The following is a 20,594-nucleotide window of genomic DNA, read 5'->3' as shown; positions in this document are numbered from 1 at the left end:
GTTTGACTAAATGGAAACACACATGTTTAAAATGAAGTGTCAAAGCACAATTGTCGCAATGCGACGCATAGCGCGGCATTGTGGTCCCACCTTTAGAACATCCGACCAAAAATTTTACGTAACTGCAGCTTATAATTCACTCTTCTCGACAAAACACTATACAACTTCTCCCAATTTACACTCGCAAAGCACATGGGAGCGAAAGCGCCCATTTTGTTTCACTTTATACAAGAGCGCGGAGCCACGACGAATGCGACTGTACTCGATGACTGCTCAATCGAAACACTGCGAGTTTATCAACTGGTTACTTGGTACAAACTCATAAAACAAAGTTTCTTTCCAATCCCACTATGCACAGAGTATGACTTTCTTCGGGTGAAGACTGGTGAGCTAAAGGTAGTCTATTTCAGTTACCCAAATTGTTGTAAATGATACATGCTAATCCGATGGAATATCTTTTTCGCGGTAACTTCAAGCTTTAATGGATATCAGTACTATACCGAATTCACGAATCGTTTCGGAATGAATAATGAACGAATAAATGAATACTTATTATTCAAGGGGTTGCCGGAGAGATTTTTATGTAAGCTACCATGCCAGTTCTCATTTCCAACCTGGAAAACTGTGGTAGGGATTCTAGTACATTTATTACGGATAAATTTCATTACGATATGGGAAAAGTTGAAAAATCAGGAAAAATCAGAATCATTTAATAAGAATCAGGGAAAACTGAGTGTTTGTCAGGATATCAGGAAACGATCCAAAAAGTCTGGGAAATCCTAAAAAATCAGGAAGGTTGGCATCTCTGAGTACCATTGAAGAAGATGGAGAGTGTCGTTTGAACGGTGGGTGTCAACGATGAACTCCAGATTGTTGTTTCTTCTTCGAATCACAATTTCTCGCGTCACTGTGCTGTCGCCTACCATGACTCAAGCAATGTATTCAACGACATACTCATTGAATGTATACATGTGTTCTCCAGTCGGTGTTGTATTAGAATTGATGAAAATAACGTGATCGAGCAAACCGAGCATGTATGATATGAAAAATTTCAATCTTCCAGCTCGCTGGCAATACGCATGGCTTCAGCCGAATTAAGGTTATTGGCGCATGTGAGGATGAATGTGTTCAATGAAGTGAACTTAGCGCCATCTGTCATTTACCAACGTAAATAAATTCGCTCTCTTTGAAAAACAAACAACGGATCGATTATTTGAATATTATTTATACCAAAATACTGAAATCGCGAATAAAAATAGGAGATAGGGGATAACCTATGAGGTTATATTTAGTTTTCTGTCAAGTTTAAGAATAAAATAGAAATCAAAATTTGTCAGAATTTTTTTTATGCATAGAGCCACCCTAATCGGTATTAAACATATGGTAATCGGTATGCAAGCGGTATCATATATAGTTTACGTCCTATTCTCATGCCTACCAAGTTTTTTGTGCATAATTTCTTGAAAATCGTTCGAGCCGTGTCGGAGGAGTTCGACCACGAACATCGTGACACGAGATGTTTATATATAAGATAGCGTTTTCAACAGTATATTGCGGGAAATTACGAAAAATGTCCTTCGACTTGCACTGTGGTCACGCGTATTCTAGAGCTTGCCCCTCGGAATACATTCAAGGCGTGTTATTTGGCTTAAGAAATCTCAACTAAGTATTAAAAAATGACGCTAGTGTTAATACATACGTTGAGACGGCAAAAGTTCAACAGTGAACGTTAACGCCATTCAAGAAGAAGAAGAAGAAGATATATCTATATATTTCTATATTTCTATATACGAAAAATGAAACGATTAATTAAGAGTTTGCAAACGCATATTACTCAAAATCGTTATTGCGACATATGTTGTGTTATATACTATTTGAATTTTTTTTTCAAGAAATTTATCCAGCAATTTTTTGCTTGACACACGAACAGAAAATATAGTAAAAAAGTTTTGACGATGGGTATGTTTTTATCGATTGCACTAACCACTCGCTTTCCTCCCCGACGCAACGAGCAATCTTTTTGCCTACAATTCGGCGTTAGTTCACAATATGAGTCGATGCGTATCACGAATTATTCTTCATTTTTCGGGCAAACAGGCATTTGTAAGTTGGCAGAATCAATAGAGGAATGATCTCGGAGGATGGTTTTACTCTATTATCCTCAAATTTCAATCAATTCGGGCTCAATTCACATCCTTATCGTGTAGGTCAGAGATAACCAAACGGTAGTCCGCGATCAACCGGTCGCCCGCGTAGGTGTCCCTAGGCACCCGCCTAGGGACACCTACGCGGGTTCAGGATAGTTTAGGATAGTGTCACCTCCAAACGCAATAGATAAAATATCCCTCCACCTTTTGCCGTGATCATTTTATAAGGTGTTTATGATAACCTTAATAAAACATATTAGTTGTAAGTGTAGATATTTCTTCATTAAAGTTTCCGTTTTAATGTTTTATTTCAGATTGTCATAACTTGCAATATTTGTTTTCTTTTTGAAATTGTCACTTTTTTTAAGTGGTCAATAGGAACAAATTCAACAATGTTTTCTCCAGGCATATCATTTGTTAAATGACCAGTTGAAAATGCTGGAGACGTCCGGTGTAAGGTTTCGAAAACCAATAAAAACTAAAATTGTGGAGAAAACTTCGCCTTTGAAGACGGCGAATACGAGTTTTTAATGAAGTATTGTTATGTTTATTTAAAAACTATATTGAGTAATGTGAAATAATTGTGCAGATTTCTTTCAAAAAATATAGTCATAAATAAATCAACAGTGATGAATGAGCAATTGGAAATTTCTAAAATTAAATATTGGGTCCTATTATGTAATTCTTGTTGAACAGAATTTTGCTCGTTAGCTCTATTTTGTTGTTATAGATACAGTCGGATGAAAACTGTCGGCATAATTTTTCGAGCTGTTTGGTTTGCTTGTGGCATTCCTGATATTTTGTATTGGGAAACATTTCGGCAACATTTCAAAATATGCAATTCGCAATACACGACGTTTGACAAAGAATTCGATTCGATAAGACTCAATCGATTTACAAAATACGAAAATTTGCCCGGAATTGACCGTTCGATTCAATTTACATGATAGGGACCGAAATTTCCGATAGATAGTAGCTTGACCGGATACTGGATATCACGGCAAGTTACGTGGCTGGATGTCCGGATATTCGGCTCTTCTTCTTCTTCTTCTTCTTCTTCTACTACTACTACTACTACTACTACTACTACTACTACTACTACTACTACTACTACTACTACTACTACTACTACTACTACTACTACTACTACTACTACTACTACTTTTTTTTTTATAGAGGTGAGGAACGCTCTACCAGCCTTATCTGGGAAGGGTTAACCCAGACGTCGAGTGGGGATCGCACCCACAAAAACCAAGCCCTCTACTCGTTGCCTTATTCCCCCTGGGACCACATCTAGGCGACTACTTCAGGGGGCGGCTGTGCTCATGCACTCTTCGAGTTTTCAACGCTGACTAGCGTTGTCCTTCCCTTTTTCTCAATATTTTTTCTATCTATTCGCTTTTCATTCCACTGCGCTTATGTCCTCTTCGCAGGCATCCATTTACCCGTCGAGACGTGTACCGATTAGGAATTGCCCTCCAACTTGACGCGCAACCCGTCACAGTCACCCTCGCGGGATTTCTCACCTGTCGAGACGTGCACCGATTAGGAAGCGCCCTCCAACTTGACGCGCGCCCCGTCACAATCACCCTCGCAGGATTTCTCTTCCCAGCGGAGTGCCGATTAGGTAGTGACCTCCTACATGACGCGCACTCCGTCACAGCTACTCTCGTGGGGTATGCACCATTTTGATCATGGCTTCATCCTTCGCGGTGTTTCTCCATCCAGGTCACGATCAGGCGTTGCAAGGTAGGCATTTTTGCTGTTCTCCGCGGCAGTATCCGGTTACTTGTCGAGACGTGCACCGATTAGGAAGCGCCCTCCAACTTGACGCGCGCCCCGTTACAGTCACCCTCGCAGGATTTCTCTTCCCAGCGGAGCGCCGATTAGAGGTAGTGCCCTCCAACATGACGCGCACTCCGTCACAGCTACTCTCGTGGGGTATGCACCATTTTGATCATGGCTTCATCCTTCGCGGTGTTTCTCCATCCAGGTCACGATCAGGCGTTGCAAGGTAGGCATTTTTGCTGTTCTCCGCGGCAGTATCCGATTACCTGTCGAGACGTGCACCGATTAGGAAGCGCCCTCCAACTTGACGCGCGCCCCGTCACAGTCACCCTCGCAGGATTTCTCTTCCCAGCGGAGCGCCGATTAGGTAGTGCCCTCCAACATGACGCGCACTCCGTCACGGTGGCTCTCGGGGGAGACTATCCGGTACTACAGCCGTCTCAATTGTTCATCTCTTATGGTCTGGCGTTACCCGCATGCTGGTCGGTCCTCCACTTCCGCTGTAGCTCGGACATGATGTGGACGATTCCACTGTTCACTGCGTTCCAGGTGCCCTCGTCACGACACATTTCCTCCACGATGTTCCCAGCATGAAGGGTAGGCAGCCCCTCGCGCACTGTGGTGAATCTGGGACATTCGAATACGATGTGTTCCGGTGTTTCCTCCACATTTCCACACTCCGGACAAAGAGGCGATCTTGCGTGTCCGAACCGGTGCAGATACTGCCTGAAGCAGCCATGACCAGACAAAAACTGCGTTAGATGGAAATTTACCTCTCCGTGTTTCCTGTTCGCCCAGCCCATTAGTGTTGGTATGAGCCTGTGCGTCCATCTGCCGTTTTGCGCCGCACTCCACTCTTGCTGCCACCTAGCAATCGACTCCGCCCTCATTAACTTCCGGATTCCTCTGGTTCCCCTCCTCCTATAGCACTCGCTGTCCTCCGCCAAGATGATGTCTATGGGGACCAACCTGGCTATGACGTAGACCGCTTCTGTTGACACGGTTCTGTACGCACTCGCGACTCGCATCGCCATGAGCCGGTACGTACTATTCAGCCTCTTCGTGTTCCGCTGAGTTTCTAACGCCGCGATCCAGGCTGGACCACCGTAACGTAGTGTCGATGAGGAGACACTAGCCAAGAGGTGCCTCTTGCTGCTGCTTGGGCCAAAGTTGTTGGGCATGATTCGTGTCAGTGCATTGATTGCCTTCGTTGCTTTTTTACAAGCGTAGTCGACGTGACTGTTGAAGTTCAGTCGATCATCGATCTGCACCCCCAGGTATTTTAGGTCTCGCTTCGAGGTTATCGAGTGCTCTCCAATTGTGATTTCTGCACGTTGCACCGCCCTGCGGTTGCTGACAATCAGCATTTCCGTCTTGTGGTAGGCTATCCGCAGTTTCACACTTTGCATCCACCTTCCGATCATGTCTATCGACTCGGTCGCGAGCATTTCGACCCGTTCCAAAGATTCCCCTGTCGCAAGAATAACGATGTCATCCGCGAAGCCAATGATCTCCACACCTCTGGGCAGATTCAGTTTTAGTACACCATCGTACATACTGTTCAAGAGCGATGGGCCCAGGATAGAGCCCTGCGGAACTCCCGCCGTAGTTTTAATCTGCGCCTGGCCCGTGTTTGTCTCGTACACCAGCACACGGTTCTCGAAGTAGCTTCTCAGTATTCTACACAGGTAGTCTGGGACTTTCATCGTGTGGAGCGCAGTCGCGATGGCCTCCCAGCTGGCACTATTGAACGCGTTCTTAACGTCGATCGTTATCACTGCGCAGTATCGATTTCCTCTGAGCTTCTGTTTGGATGCTCTGTTGGCTCTTTCGACCACTATGCGAATGGCATCTACCGTGGATCTCCCTTTCCGAAATCCGAATTGATTATCGGACAGTCCACGAACTCCCTCCGTGCATTCCGTCAGCCTATTAAGGATGATTCTCTCCAAAAGTTTCCCAAGAGTGTCCAACAGGCATATGGGTCTATACGATGCTGGACCACCCGGCGTCTTTACTGGCTTGGGCAGTAGTACTAGCTGTTGTACCTTCCATCGATCCGGAAAGTAGCATTCGTCTAGACACTTCTGCATGGCTGTCCTGAACATATCAGAGAATGCTAGGACTGCCTCTTTCAAAGCTACGTTGGGGATTCCATCTGGGCCAGGCGCTTTCCTCGTTTTTAGGCGTTTGATAGCTGCAACTAGCTCATCGTTCGTCACCTCTCTGCGTTCGATGCTATCCTCATCCTCTCCATATGGCGTGGGTGGCCAAGTCGTTGGGTCGTGCTGCGGAAATAACCCTTCTACGATAATTTTTAATTTTTCGGACACATTTCGGAAGGTGTCGTTGGGCCCCTGAGCTTCGCCATCACCATTCGGTAAGCATTGCCCCATGGATTGACGTCCACGTCCCGGCATAACTCCCTGAAGCAATTAGATTTGCTCCGCTTAATTGCCCGTTTAAGAGTGGATCTAGCCTCTCTGAATTCCACTCTCCGCTCTTCTCTGGTGTCTATGCTTGACCGTTGGAAACGTCTTCTGGCGCTAAGGCAGTTGGCCCGAAGCACGCCAAGTGCCTCGCTCCACCAATAGGCTCGCTTATACCTGGTCGCTTATACCTGGGTTCCCTTTTTCTTGGCATTGTTATATCACATGCTGTTGCTAGCGTTTCCGTCAGTTCATCCGCGTTCATGTTCAAGACGTCGCTTTCCACGCGTAGTGCTTCGATGAAAAGGTCCTTGTCAAAGGTTTTTGTCTTCCACCTGCGCGGGCATGTCCTATTTATCCGTACTGCCACAGAGTTTCGTTGGCCAATGGTATAACGGATGGCTTGATGATCACTGTGGGTGTATCCTTCACATACCCTCCACCTCATTTTCGTCATTAACGACGGACTGCAGAAAGTCAAGTCGATGATGGACTCTCGACCCTCTCGGCGGAAGGTACTAGTGGTGCCCTCGTTGCATAGGGTAACATCCAACTTGGCTAGAGCTTCTAGTAAACTAGTCCCTCTCGCGTTGGTGCATCTGCTTCCCCACTCTACTGCCCAAGCATTGAAATCCCCTCCTATAACGACTGGTTTTCGTTCGGCGAGCTCCTCGGTGAGGACATCCAGCATATAGTGGAACTAGTCCATCGTCCATCTGGGAGGTGCGTAGCAACTGCAGATATAAATTCCGTTGATCTTTGTGATCACGAAACCTTCGCGAGATCTCGAGACTACCTCCTGAATGGGATATCGGCCCATGACCTGGATGGCGGCCATTCGCACTTTATCCGTCACCCAATTGCCGTTACCGGGGGGAACGCGATACGGCTCCGCGATAATTGCGACATCACATTTTGTTTCCACAACAGTTGCTGTGCGATGTCACAATGGTTGAGACTACTACAACAACAACAACAACAACAACAACAACAACTACTACAACTACTACAACTACTACAACTACTACAACTACTACAACTACTACAACTACTACAACTACTACAACTACTACAACTACTACAACTACTACAACTACTACAACTACTACAACTACTACAACTACTACAACTACTACAACTACTACAACTACTACAACTACTACAACTACTACAACTACTACAACTACTACAACTACTACAACTACTACAACTACTACAACTACTACAACTACTACAACTACTACAACTACTACAACTACTACAACTACTACAACTACTACAACTACTACAACTACTACAACTACTACAACTACTTCAACTACTACAACTACTACAACTACTACAACTACTACAACTACTACAACTACTACAACTACTACAACTACTACAACTACTACAACTACTACAACTACTACAACTACTACAACTACTACAACTACTACTACTACTACTACTACTACTACTACTACTACTACTACTACTACTACTACTACTACTACTACTACTACTACTACTACTACTACTACTACTACTACTACTACTACTACTACTACTACTACTACTACTACTACTACTACTACTACTACTACTACTACTACTACTACTACAACAACTACTACTACTACTACAACAACAACTACTACTACTACTACTACTACAACTACTACTACTACTACTACTACTACTACTACTACTACTACTACTACTACTACTACTACTACTACTAATACTACTACTACTACTACTACTACTACTACTACTACTACTACTACTACTACTACTACTACTACTACTACTACTACTACTACTACTACTACTACTAATACTACTACTTCTGTCATTGGGACGAGCCTTTTTGTGAGCAACTTCTTCTCTGCTGGCAGTGTGGTCTAATTGTTTCGGGCTATTGTCCGAATTCTTTCTTCGTCCCATACACTCACTTCGCGATTATTCGTAAGTTCGCATATATTAACTATTTCCACTATTTCGAACTGTTGTCACTAAGATTCACTTCACTGTTAAACGTGTATCTTGTTTCGCTCGCTCGTATTAACACGCCACGGTTTTATAGCGATTGGATGGACATTTTTAAACGTATTAGAACCATAGTATTTCTGTTCGAAAGGGAGTGCTTATATGCTTATATTATTTACCTTTATTATCATATGTTATGTTATCAGTCACCGGTGATTGACGCGGCCTGAACAAAAACTCAGTGTCAAATACCGGCGACTGACGTGGCAGTCAACGTGTTAATCTTATACTGCCGTATCATATATATTATACGAATGCTTACCAGTATTTGAGAGTCATGACATTTTCTGTTATTTTTACGCTCATATAATGTAATGTAATAAATCGGGATGACAAAACATGAGCTAGAAATCAATTTTGGGTGTATGGACAATGAATCTTCTTCCATATAAGCACGATAAAATTTGTCGGATTGTCCATACTGAAGCCAATAGTTCTTTTTCTGTAGTAGACTGATTTTTCTCTGTCTTATTTTGTGCCTTACTGGCTCCAATCGCATAACATATATGTATGTAAATACAATGTATTATTGTTGTTTTTGGGTAATTCTAGCAAAGGTGGGTTAATTGTCTTTTGAATGATTCAAATACATCGTTATATTTGCACCCCAAACGAATGTTACACTCTTACTTTTTAGGTTATTCAAGGGTTTACATTAACCAGCAAAACTCCTTATGTGATTCCAATATAGTTTTCAAATAGCTTTATTTTTTGCATCTTTGGAAATGGACCGAATTTTATCTGCTTGTATTTTAGCAAGAACAGTTCTAGTTATGTATAAAAAAAATGAATTCTGGGGATTTTACTTTACATTTACTCTACGAAGTTCCTGAAATGTTCTAGGTACTTCGTCAGAATCTTTTTAAATTTCTCTTTTTCTGCGTTGCATTTTTCGAGTAATTTTCGCCGCTCTCATAATTGCTCGATATATTCTCGTCATAACTTCTCGGACACTAACAGCCCAAATGAATTAACCTTCCAGATATTCAGTATCTCAGACAAAGGCCTATGGATGAAAGTTTGTACTGAGCGACGCAAACGATTCGCAAAGCATCGCATAAAAAAAAGCATAAGAACAATGTTTTGGGCTTTGTTCAAAGTGCCACAAATCGTGGCTTATTCCAAATATGCGATAATTAATTCAAATAATCACTATCTATTCAAGGCGAGCAACAATTTGGCGTCGTGCCTCCGCGGCTTCAAAGATAATCCACAATACGTTTTAACGCTTCCAGCTCCGTCGCGTGAATTCACCGTCAAGCAGGAAGTCATTAATCTTAATATTATTCCGCCAACAAAACCGACTCACAAAGCTGCTGTCTTCCAGTATTTATTCAATTAGCTCGGTTGTTTTTGCCCGCATTCCCCAGTCCCGTTTGTAAGTTACTACCCAGGTTAGGGGTTAGGGTTTGTCTGTGGTGAACCAGATTCGAGCGTGTTCCGTAGCCTTCCGAAGTTCAACAATGTCACAAAGTCTATCACTCAAAACGGCACCACGGAGCTGAGCTCTTGCTGCGGGTGGATCGTGTCGTGTTGTGGGTGGCTTCATCCCTCGCGCCGTTCTTCTTTTCAAGAATAGTGCTGATGGGTTTTCTCTTTGGTTGATCGTTGGAGAGGGGAGCCACGGGAATGGAAGACCTTTTCTTCGCTGTGTCGAATAATGGGCCGGATTTCCTTTTTCCGTTGCGCGGGCTGCTGCCGAAGTTGCCGTTGTGCGGCTTTTTCTACCCGGTAAACGTGATTATCATTTTATGTAATTAAGATTTAATTGGTTAATTAGTACGTCAACATGATTCAATTCGATGGTAATGAATAGTCTGAGTGATGGATGGCGAAGAAATGGGTGGCAAATCGTAATGAATGGTTTCAATAGAGCGATGGTTTTCCGAAAAACTGTGGGAATATTTGTTTACGAATGAAGCATGACTAATAAATTTTGCCACACGGCCTCGAAAATGAATAAAATTTCGCGTCGAACTGCAACCGCTAAGATCCTCTTCTGAAAGTGAGCCAGGATTTACCTTGAAGCAGTTTGCAGCTGTAATGAGATTGTTAATTACGTGAAGCATAGTTTTCATCGGGTTCGTTCTGTTGTTCTCCTCATCCAGCGTAGTTTCCTTCCCCAGAGCGATCACTAATTAGTGGCACTCATCCAACACAGGTCTAGCGAATGTTCTTCCGGAACAAACAAGCAAGGCGATGGTTGGGATGTTTTCTGCGCGTAGAATAGTGATAGAAACGAAAAAAATGTACATTAAGCCCGGCCATTGCAACCAGAATGCAGAGCAATTTATTCTGTTTTATTTCTCCTGACTTTGCACTTTCGTGCGTCCTAAGGCGACGTTTTTTCCCGCAGCTGTCGAGATGCCGTACGGTTACTCTTGTTCTTTGCTCAGCCGCTGGTGTCTGACTTTAAACGTTTCGAAGATAAACGACTACACTGGTTATCAATTCCGGTGCAGACAGCGCGGCCAACAATTGCGAGTGAAAAAGGAAGGGGGGGAGTTGAGGAGGATGCGAAGATTGTGGCGGTAAGCCACGAACAACAACAACAACAGCGGCGACGAAAAACTGCTATGAGCGCGACAAAGTTTAAAAAGTGCTGATGCCAACGCAGCGATAGTGGTGTCGGAGAACAATAACGTGTGGATGGGTTGAGAGATGGACCCATTGAACTATTTTGTGGGATCAGCACCACTGGGTGAGATGAATCGAATATTGGGATGGTCTAGGAATTGAATTTTTTGATCGATTTCGAAGATTATTCAAAGTATCGAAGACACGTTTCAGTAAAAATATTGGGCTTGATGCAAAGAGATACATATGAGGTGGAGCAGTAGACAGAGTATATTTGTATTGATCAACGAAATATGGTGAAAATATGGTGTCGTCATTATTTGCATTCAATATGGAATGTATATGGAGGAAACGAAACAATATTTTAAAAAACTCACAATTTGATGATGTTATGAGCCAAAATGCTTCAGAAATATTGTAACTGATTTGTTTTTTAATAGATGATAATTGTATTGTGACTTCCTTCCATCATATATATATCAACAGATGATTTCCATCCCAATGACATTAGTACTTAAACTAACTTAAACTAACAACACAAATTTTAAAACTGACAACACCGTAAACTAACAAAAAAATCGTCTAAATTCGCGCTTATTCGATTCTTGTGACACATTGAAATCAAACACAAAGTAACACTTATTGAAAACACGACACATACTCCGCACTGGTTCATGTAGGCCATAGTTCGTTCTAGCATGAGGTATGATGTGATCGTAGTGTGATCGTAGATGACGACGACGGGTATTAATGTGCAGCATACTGAGCAGTATAGGACAATCGATATTGCCCTGCGAGAGATTTGCAACGAAGCATGCTTTCGTTACCTTGCGTTTCGCGTCCAATAGTTCCAGGTTGATAAGCTTACATCGGCTTGTGTAGCTTGGCAAATTCAAAGGATTCCTCCAGCTGAAGTGACGAAGTGCAAACCTAATGAATTTCCTTTGAACAGATTCAATGCGTTGTGTTCCATTTTGGTAGTGCGGTGACCAAGCAATGGATGAGTATTCCAGGATAGGACGGACAATTGAACAATATAAGGCTTTTAGGTAGTAAACGTCCTTGATTTTTTTTGACAAAGCGAAAAAGAAACCCCAATTGCGAAGTGGCTTTAGATACAGCATATGTGACGTGATCTTTAAAACTCATTTTAGCGTCGATCAGAATCCCCAAGTCCTTGACTGTTGATTCGCGTTTGAGTTGTACGCCTGCCAATGTGTAGTCAAAGCAGAAGAGTGTGTGTTTACGCCCGAATGAAATAATGGAGCACTTCGACACGTTAAGCGACATACGGTTCGTTAGACACCATTCGCTAAAAGCTTCCAATTGTTGTTGCAGGAATAATGCGTCTCGTGGTTGCTGTATCACGTAGTAGAGCTTCAGGTCATCGGCATACGAGAGTTTCAGACATTTCATAGTGAAGTTGACATCGTTCATGTACAGCAGGAACAAAAATGGTCCTAGGTGACTGCCCTGCGGAACACCAGACCAAACCGGAAACGGTGATGAAACATGATCTCCAATTTTGATTGCCATGCTACGACCAGTGAGATACGATCGGATCCAGATGACCATTTGGTTACTCATTCCAAGTTTGTCAAATTTAGCTATTGCTATTCGATTATTCATCTTATCAAACGCTGCGGATAAGTCGGTGTAGATAGCGTCTACTTGTAGTCCATTCTCAATTTGATGTATCACGAACGAGGTGAAGCACGTCAAGTTAGTGGTCGTGGAACGCTTAGGCATAAATCCGTGTTGTTCCAATGAGATATACTGTAAACACCTTTGCATTAACGCCTGAAGCACGATCAGCTCAAACAACTTCGAGGTGGCACATAATGCAGCAATACCTCGATAGTTCGAAACGCTCCGTTTGCAACCTTTCTTATATACTGGAAAAACATACGACTCTTTCCAGCATCTCGGGAATACACCGGAAGATAAGGACAGATTGAACAGTGTCGCTAGAGGTGACGCAAGTGTGTCTACACAACCTTTCAAGACGAGTGATGGAATGCCGTCCGGACCACATCCTGTGAAGGTTTTCATGTTCTTAGTTGCTGCAATTACCATATCGTCAGTGATAACAAAATCCAGCTCAGAAGCAAGAAGTCGAGGTACGTTTCTGGTAGAAGCAGCAACATCCTGCGGATCGATGTGTTCATTGACAAACACATTACTGAACTGAGAGCGAAACAGGTCAGCGATGTCGGTAGTCGTATCAGCTTCCAATAAAACGTTGGTCAACGTAGATGGTAGACCGAATTCCTTACGTTGGTGTTTGACGTAACGCCAAAATCCTTTAGGATTTATCTTAAGGCGTCTCTGCAGACGGTCTTGATAAGCACTGTAGAGACTATTATTGAGCTGTTTATACTCAGCATTCGTCATTAGATATTTCGCTCTTGTTGAGTCCGTACGGTGCTTGCTGAACTGTCTTAAAGCAGACTGCTTCACTCTTTTAAGATACTTCAGGGCACCATTTGACCAGGCAGGCTTGGTATCCTCACGTTTCGTCTTCACTGGAACAAACTGATCGATTGCATACAGCAGAATACTCGACATGATCGATGCCGCGAGGTTAGCGTCACATATAGGGTTGGGGAAAAAAAAATGTCGTATTTCAGAACGAAATTTGACGCTTTATTTAACATACTTAAAATTATCCAATTAGAGTCAAATATGCGCCGTTATGTTCGCAAACTTGTTGCCATTTAGAAGGCAACTTCATTATCCCCCCCTTATAAACCCCCTCTCCTTATTTGCAAAAAACTCAGACAGCCAGTTTTCGCAAGCCTCTTCTGAGACCAACTTAGTATCACCAAGAGCGTTTAGCATGGACCGGAAGAGATGATAATCACTTGGAGCCAGGTCCGGACTATACGGTGGGTGCAATAGGACATCCCATCCGAGCTTCCGTAGCTTCTGGCGGGTCATCAAAGATCTGTTAGGCCGAGCGTTGTTCTGGTGGAAAACAACACCATTCCTTTTGATCATTTCTGGCCGGTCAAGCTGCTCACAGTAGGGAACCGAGTTGAGGGTCTGGCCATAGTTGAGCAGCTCATAGTTGATGATTCCCTTCCAATCCCACCAAACACATAGCAAATCCTTCCTGGCCGTCAATCCGGGCTTGGCGATGGTTTGAGCCGGCTCACCGCGCTTCGATCACGACTTTTTTCGCTTTAGGTTGTCGTACGTGATCCACTGTTCATCACCAGTCACCATCTTCTTCAAAAATGGGTCGAGTTCGTTCCGTTTCAGCAGTGCATCGCAGGCGTTTATTCGGTCTAAAAGATTTTTTTGCGTCAACTCGTGTGGCACCCATACATCCAGCTTTTTTTGGAATCCAATCATCTGCAAATGGTTCCAAACGGTTTTATGGTCTATACCCAGTTCCTGGCCAATCGAGCGAGTGCTCGCATGCCGGTCTACTTGGATGATTTCAACGATTTTATCGGTCTCCACGACGATTGGTCTACCAGTACGGGGTGTATCTTCGACAGCCACTACGCCAGAACGAAATCGATCAAACCAACGCTGTGCTGTGCAAATCGTTACAGTATCTGGTCCATAAACTACACAAATTTTTTCGGCCGCCTTCGTTGTAGTTTTACCTCGCAGGTAGTAAAAACGTTAAATATGGCGAATTTCTTGCTTGTGGACTCCATCTTTGACGCGCTATAACTTGAGACTGAAAAGGACCACTTGTAGCACAGATTGTCGTCTTTAAATAGCCGTATAGTATGACCCGATGCGATAAGTATAACACAAGATATGTTTAAGTGTTGCCATATATTGACAATATACGACAATTCTTTTTCCCCAACCCAATATAAGGAGCAAAACGCCCAGAGAACAGTCGTATTCTTAGTCCTCGGAAAAAGTAGAATTTTCAATGAAATGTTGCCTTATTGTAAACTGTTTTTCTAAAATCACACACACACCGGTACTGGGAGCCTTCAAAACCTCATATCATCGCGAAAATGACGAAAGTTTGTTTGTTACATGAAGGTGAGAGAGTGAAAATGACACACAAAAATATCACTTCATCTTTTCCGACATTATTTCACAAATATCCACTGCACACTGTCACATTATATGCATATTCAGCGGTAACTCCACGAAAAGATCTGTTTTTAATTGATAAGAAACTTTCCGAAAAAAAGCGTTTTCACATGGATGTACATATATTGCGTCACAATGTGAGAAGTAGGTATGGCAGCGCATGCTATCACGCACACTACGCTCGCATTTTCTGCCATCTGCTCTACCTGATAATCCTGCTCATGGGGCTTGATGGACTGAAAAGGAGTAATAAAATCTATGCTGTGTCAAGAACCAAGAATACCAAGAATTCTTTAACTCGATTTCTCTGGAGCGAAATCAAACAACAAACAATATCACCACAAAGTTCCCTCCTTTCGTGTCTCTTTTAACAATTATAATAAGAAAAACAAATATCCTCGTTTGACAGCCACTGGTGCGAAAATGAAAGTAGTAAAAAGGCAACCATGATAGCAACGACCGGTGCGAAAATGGGTTGCTATTCAAAACAGCAACGATTAAAGTTGTTAAATTACCAACGCTTATAGCAACCCACCGGTGGGGATGCTCTAAGAAAAGTTCAAAATTTCAGAACTGTAGCAGGTATTATACCTGAGATATCGAGAAATAAAAATGAAAAATGGCAAAAAAAATGTATTTTTTTCAAAAAAAAATTAATTCTAAAAAAATTGTTTTGATTATAATAACAAAATAATTGATAGGTAACATCGTTTTGGAACTTTCTGTTGAATAACTATCGTAAATTAGAGTAAAACACTATTCTGATTACGTAGAAATGTTCTCTAATGATAAACACTCATAAGTGTTCAAGGAATTGTTCATCTCTATCTATAAAGATTAGAAAGTTAGATTGTTTATTTCATCGACAAATTTGGTTACCCTATTATTGATAACATAAAAATGAGCGCTCTATCATATGTAACAACTTTGTCTAAGACAGTTTTTGTCTAGAGAATAACTGCCGAGCTCTAATTGCTCATTTCCACTTAAACGCATCTCCTGGACCATTGCGCACTGGGTAAAAATGCTTCATCTTCTCCGTGTTTAGAATTATAATAAATGATTGAAAAATTAACAGCAACTCCAGCAACAACGTCAATGAATTTTCGAAAGGTAACTATCCAGTTTTTCGTTAAAAAAAAGCCACGGATTTCCAAATAGATCGCGTAGTACAACAATACATTTATCTTTTGAAAAAGTGCAATCCGTCAAAAATTCGTCAAAGGAGGTTAGAGAGAAATGAATCGTGTGTTACTATGCCCAGACAATTTTTTATAATGTTCACCGATGAAATTACAAAAAAAAATTCAATTTGTCTACATTTAACGAGAGGCATCTTTCGTGCATCGCCATTCAACAAGCACAATGCACACAGTTTCAGCAATAAAAATGAAACATCGCGAGAATGAGCGTTTATGAAAAACCGTTCCTCGACTCTCGGTCAAAACCGTTAACGAAGCTAGGAGCTTGTTGCATCAGAAAGGAGCCGATGCGCACGAAAGCAAATACGAATGGCAACTAAAAGTATCAAAGGTGTGCTATTCACATGTACAGGGAATGAACAAGTTCTAAGTTCCGCGCAACGAAAACAAGCAACACAAACAAAGCCAAATACTGATGGCTAGAAGCGACCTATAATCATTTGTACACTTCTCTTTTTTCGTCTGCTTTTCTATGGCTCGGATGGATGTGTTAATTACAATGCCAGATGCACTTTAAGTGAAATATTCGCTAGTGTTCACAGCTCGAGGGGAAACATAAAACACTAAACGAGCAGAACAAGCGACCTTCGTTGTTTCGGGTACAGAAAGGTTCTGAGAACTTTCCTCAGAGGAAATGCAATACTAGCGACAGCTTACTTACTATGTAAGGGTAGAGTTTACTTCGCACATATTCTCTTTTCGCTATCCACCTTCGTTGTTTCTATTCTTGCGGCTGCACAACTTGCCCGTTATTGACAACTCTTCGGGAAAGCACACAAATGGACAGAACAAATATACGGGTAAATGGGAATGCTTCCAATTTTCATCAATTTAACCATATACAGACTATGGGATTGTAATGTATAGCATATCAAACAAATCTTAGAAAATTTCCGATTCGATTGGTATGCAAATCGTTAGAATCCGTTCGCAGCAAAAAATGGTTATTAACGTTAACATTATTTCATAAAAACGTGATCTGTTTCCTGATTGGGCACCCTTAATGTAAGACGCAATCCTACGTCAAAAGAATGGAAGGCAACCACATTTGGATGCTTCACTTGCCAAATCGATTAACTCAATTTTTTGAATATTATAAATTTTAATATCAATGCACTTCATTAGCTCCTAACTGTACACATTCAAAAAACAAATTTCTTTAATAATTATTATTAACACCATTAAATGACAAAAACTTTTTAGCCATTAAATAATAAATAATTTAAGTCAGGAACCAATCTGATTAACTCCATACTATAATGTATTTATATCATAATAAAAATCTAGTTAATTCGCTGCACTATTTTTCCTCTCCTACGGAGACATCTGTAAGTTGTTCGTTTAGTTTCGTTATTCGCGTACAAAATTTGTGTCTAACGATAATTTTATATTATAATTGTAAGTTTTGGTGAGAATATCTGAAAATTTATGGAAAATAGTTTAAAATAGGGTCAGGACAACGTACTTCATGTAATTAAATAACGCAAAAAAATCATACAAATTTTAGCAATTTAAAACTGTCTTCGGACCGATTAATCTGACTGAGAATAATTTGCGTCATACAAACTAATGTCGTATCCAGTTGTTGACACTGTACCGAACGAAGTTCGAGATATGTAAAAGAAGAGTAAAATAGTTGTATTCGAGCTGCTACAAGTGCAGATAACATCAAAATGGATGATGTTAATAGCAATTATTTGAGTAGGGAAATAATGAATCGGATGGTTCTTCAATACAAATTACTAGCAGAAAGCTCGGCAAACCCGGAATCGGTGTTGTATTATGTTTTTATTCGGATTCGTCATCTGATCACACGAATGAAAGAATCGCAGCAAAAAATTCGGCTGAACGAAAAAGAAGCCGTAATCCTGATAAATGGGACCGAAATGTCCAAAAGCATAACATAATGAATGGTGTAAGATACAGAAATATAAATGGACGTTTAATATCTGAAAAAACATTTTCAAATTCGTAATAAAAAAATTATTCAAAGACTGAATTTAAAATTATAATTGACTTTCACTTGCCAAATCAATTAATCAACTTCTCGAATCGATGAAATAATTGTAATGATTGTCAACTTGATGGTTAGTTTCTACCATCCAACGATATTGTCTAGTGAACTGTGTTAATGGTTTTCTTTTAAACACTTACACCCAAATGTTTCCGTGAATTTTCTCAAAATCCCATGCAAATACTTGCATGATAATCAAGTTATTGTCAGGACTCGTAAATCACACGAATAATTACATAAACTGCATTTGTTTTTATCACTAATAGTTTTTTTTTGCGTTTCAAATTTTCCTTCCAGTGGTCGTCGAGGAGCCAGAGTTCACTGACGTAATAGAAAATGTAACAGTGCCTGCAGGACGGAATGTCAAATTGGCGTGTTCCGTCAAAAACTTAGGATCATATAAGGTAAGCGCTGTATATTTTGCCAGATTAAATTTCCACCAAAACAAGAAACTGCTTAAATCCAAATGGTGCAATCCAATCGCCTTCTGTACACACTGCAATAAGGGGTCGTTTGCAAGCGAATGTTGGAGGTTAAACAAAGATTATCCCCTCAACAATCTCTTCCTCCTCAATTGCCCAAAACACCGCAGCAATCGCTGGGGCAATAAAAGAAATCTGTTTTATTAAAATTGTTATCTTTTAATAAAACCACAAAACGAAACGCTCCTTAAAGATAAATACGACGATCATGGATATTTTCTTAATAAAAATTCACATTTATTTACATGCTCATCGCATCCCTCGGTCTGCTCTCTTGCTTGCCATAACTCACCCTCATGTGTCCACATCAAACCAGACAGACGTGCTCTTCGGAAAACACACTGGCTGAGTATATACATTCCACCTCACGTTTACATCGTGCGTTCCGTACCGTAGTCTGAAGACATGAAGAAGCCAGCATCCATTACACCTGGAATCGCTTGGTTGGTAGAAGCCATATTTACTTTCACTCACCATCCGAACATACAGAACCAACTGATGATTTTGCACTGCTTCTGATTTCACAGTGGAGATTCAGAGGAAGAACACAAACGATGTTGTATAAAGCTGATTTTTCAAGAAAACGAAATTCACTCTTCGAAAACAAATGAATTTCGCCACAAAATATAAAAATTTTTGGAGCAACTCAGGACAACTATTTCCGCAAATTCACACATCGCACCCCACAACATCTCCTTTCTTACCGGAGAAGAGTAGAGGGAGGAAACAATCATAACACGCAAATGTTTATCCGTTTATAGATACCTCAACCCTCAGACGCGCCACCAAGCACCGGGAACCCTTCGATATCATGAAATCACAAGAGTAAATTTGATTCGATAGTATCTCGTCGAAAGGGAGCATAAAAAATGTATATAATGCTTGTTCGCTCTGCGCCATTCACCTTTTCACTTCACCTATGAAATCGGATTTCTTGGCTCTTCAGCTTTTATTAGAAATGAAAATCTCATACAAAGTACATTTTTATGTTCGTTACGATTGTCTGCATTCATCATTTGTTGTTTTACGTTTTTACATTGGGTTTCGGTAACAGAGGGAGTTACGGCTGAGCGAAGCTATTTTGAGGATTGGTGATTTGTCGGTTTTCATAATCAGACGGGTGAAATACATGACCGAAATAATATTTCGATTGGGCTTTAGGGAACCTCATTATGCATGTTTTTAGGTTTTTTGCAGTTTTCACATTGAACGGAATCAACTTTAAAGGGTTGATCAAACACGAATTTGAACCACTATCCTTACTTCTGTTTTAACGAAAGGTTTGGAACCCGTCCTATCGGTATTCTAGCGTAGAGGCACTAATTTCGGACGCTTTTTCGAGCTTCGAAAAATGAAACAAAGATGATTTTTACTAGGTTCGGATCGTATTCCACCTTCTTTCATTAAGAGTTGCGTAGCACCCTTGGCGGCCCCGGTGATGACTTTCTTCAATCGATCACTTTTAGACGGCGTCTTTTCTGAGACCTGAAAGGTTGCGTCAATTACTCCGCTCTTCAAGTCTGGCAACATTCACAGCGTAGAAAATGACCGTCCAATCTCGATAGCAAACTGTTTAGCTAAAGTCCTAAAAAGTTTACTGCACGATAACATGTACCCGACAGTCCGACCGTTAATCTCGGAGTTTCACCACGGGTTTATGAAGAAACGCCCTACCATCACCAATCTAATGACCTTCACTAACACTCTGACGCTTCTCGATAGTTCTCGATAAAGTTCCACACGATCTTGCTATCACTAAGTTGAGTCCCCTCGGTCTTTCTTCGTTCATCGTTCGTGGATTTTGTGGATGTACACCGAGTTTCTCGGTAGACCCCCTGGGGTCGATTTCGGTT

At 41.4% G+C, this 20,594-nt stretch overlaps 1 protein-coding gene across 3 annotated transcripts in view; it reads left to right on the top strand.

Annotated features, from left to right (window-relative positions):
• Nucleotides 1-20,594, top strand: part of LOC129776939 (lachesin-like) — a 242,462-nt gene that overhangs the window by 60,067 nt on the left and 161,801 nt on the right. For all 3 annotated transcript variants that reach the window (XM_055782896.1, XM_055782894.1, XM_055782895.1), the window contains exon 3: nucleotides 18,557-18,663. In XM_055782896.1, the coding sequence (XP_055638871.1) occupies nucleotides 18,557-18,663 (107 nt within the window). The remainder of the gene's footprint in view (nucleotides 1-18,556; nucleotides 18,664-20,594) is intronic.

This window comes from Toxorhynchites rutilus, chromosome 3 (genome assembly GCF_029784135.1).
Source record: "Toxorhynchites rutilus septentrionalis strain SRP chromosome 3, ASM2978413v1, whole genome shotgun sequence".
Taxonomy (NCBI): Eukaryota; Metazoa; Arthropoda; class Insecta; order Diptera; family Culicidae; genus Toxorhynchites; species Toxorhynchites rutilus.
The sequence above is the reverse complement of the archived record's forward strand: the minus strand, read 5'-3'. Positions and strand labels throughout refer to the sequence as shown.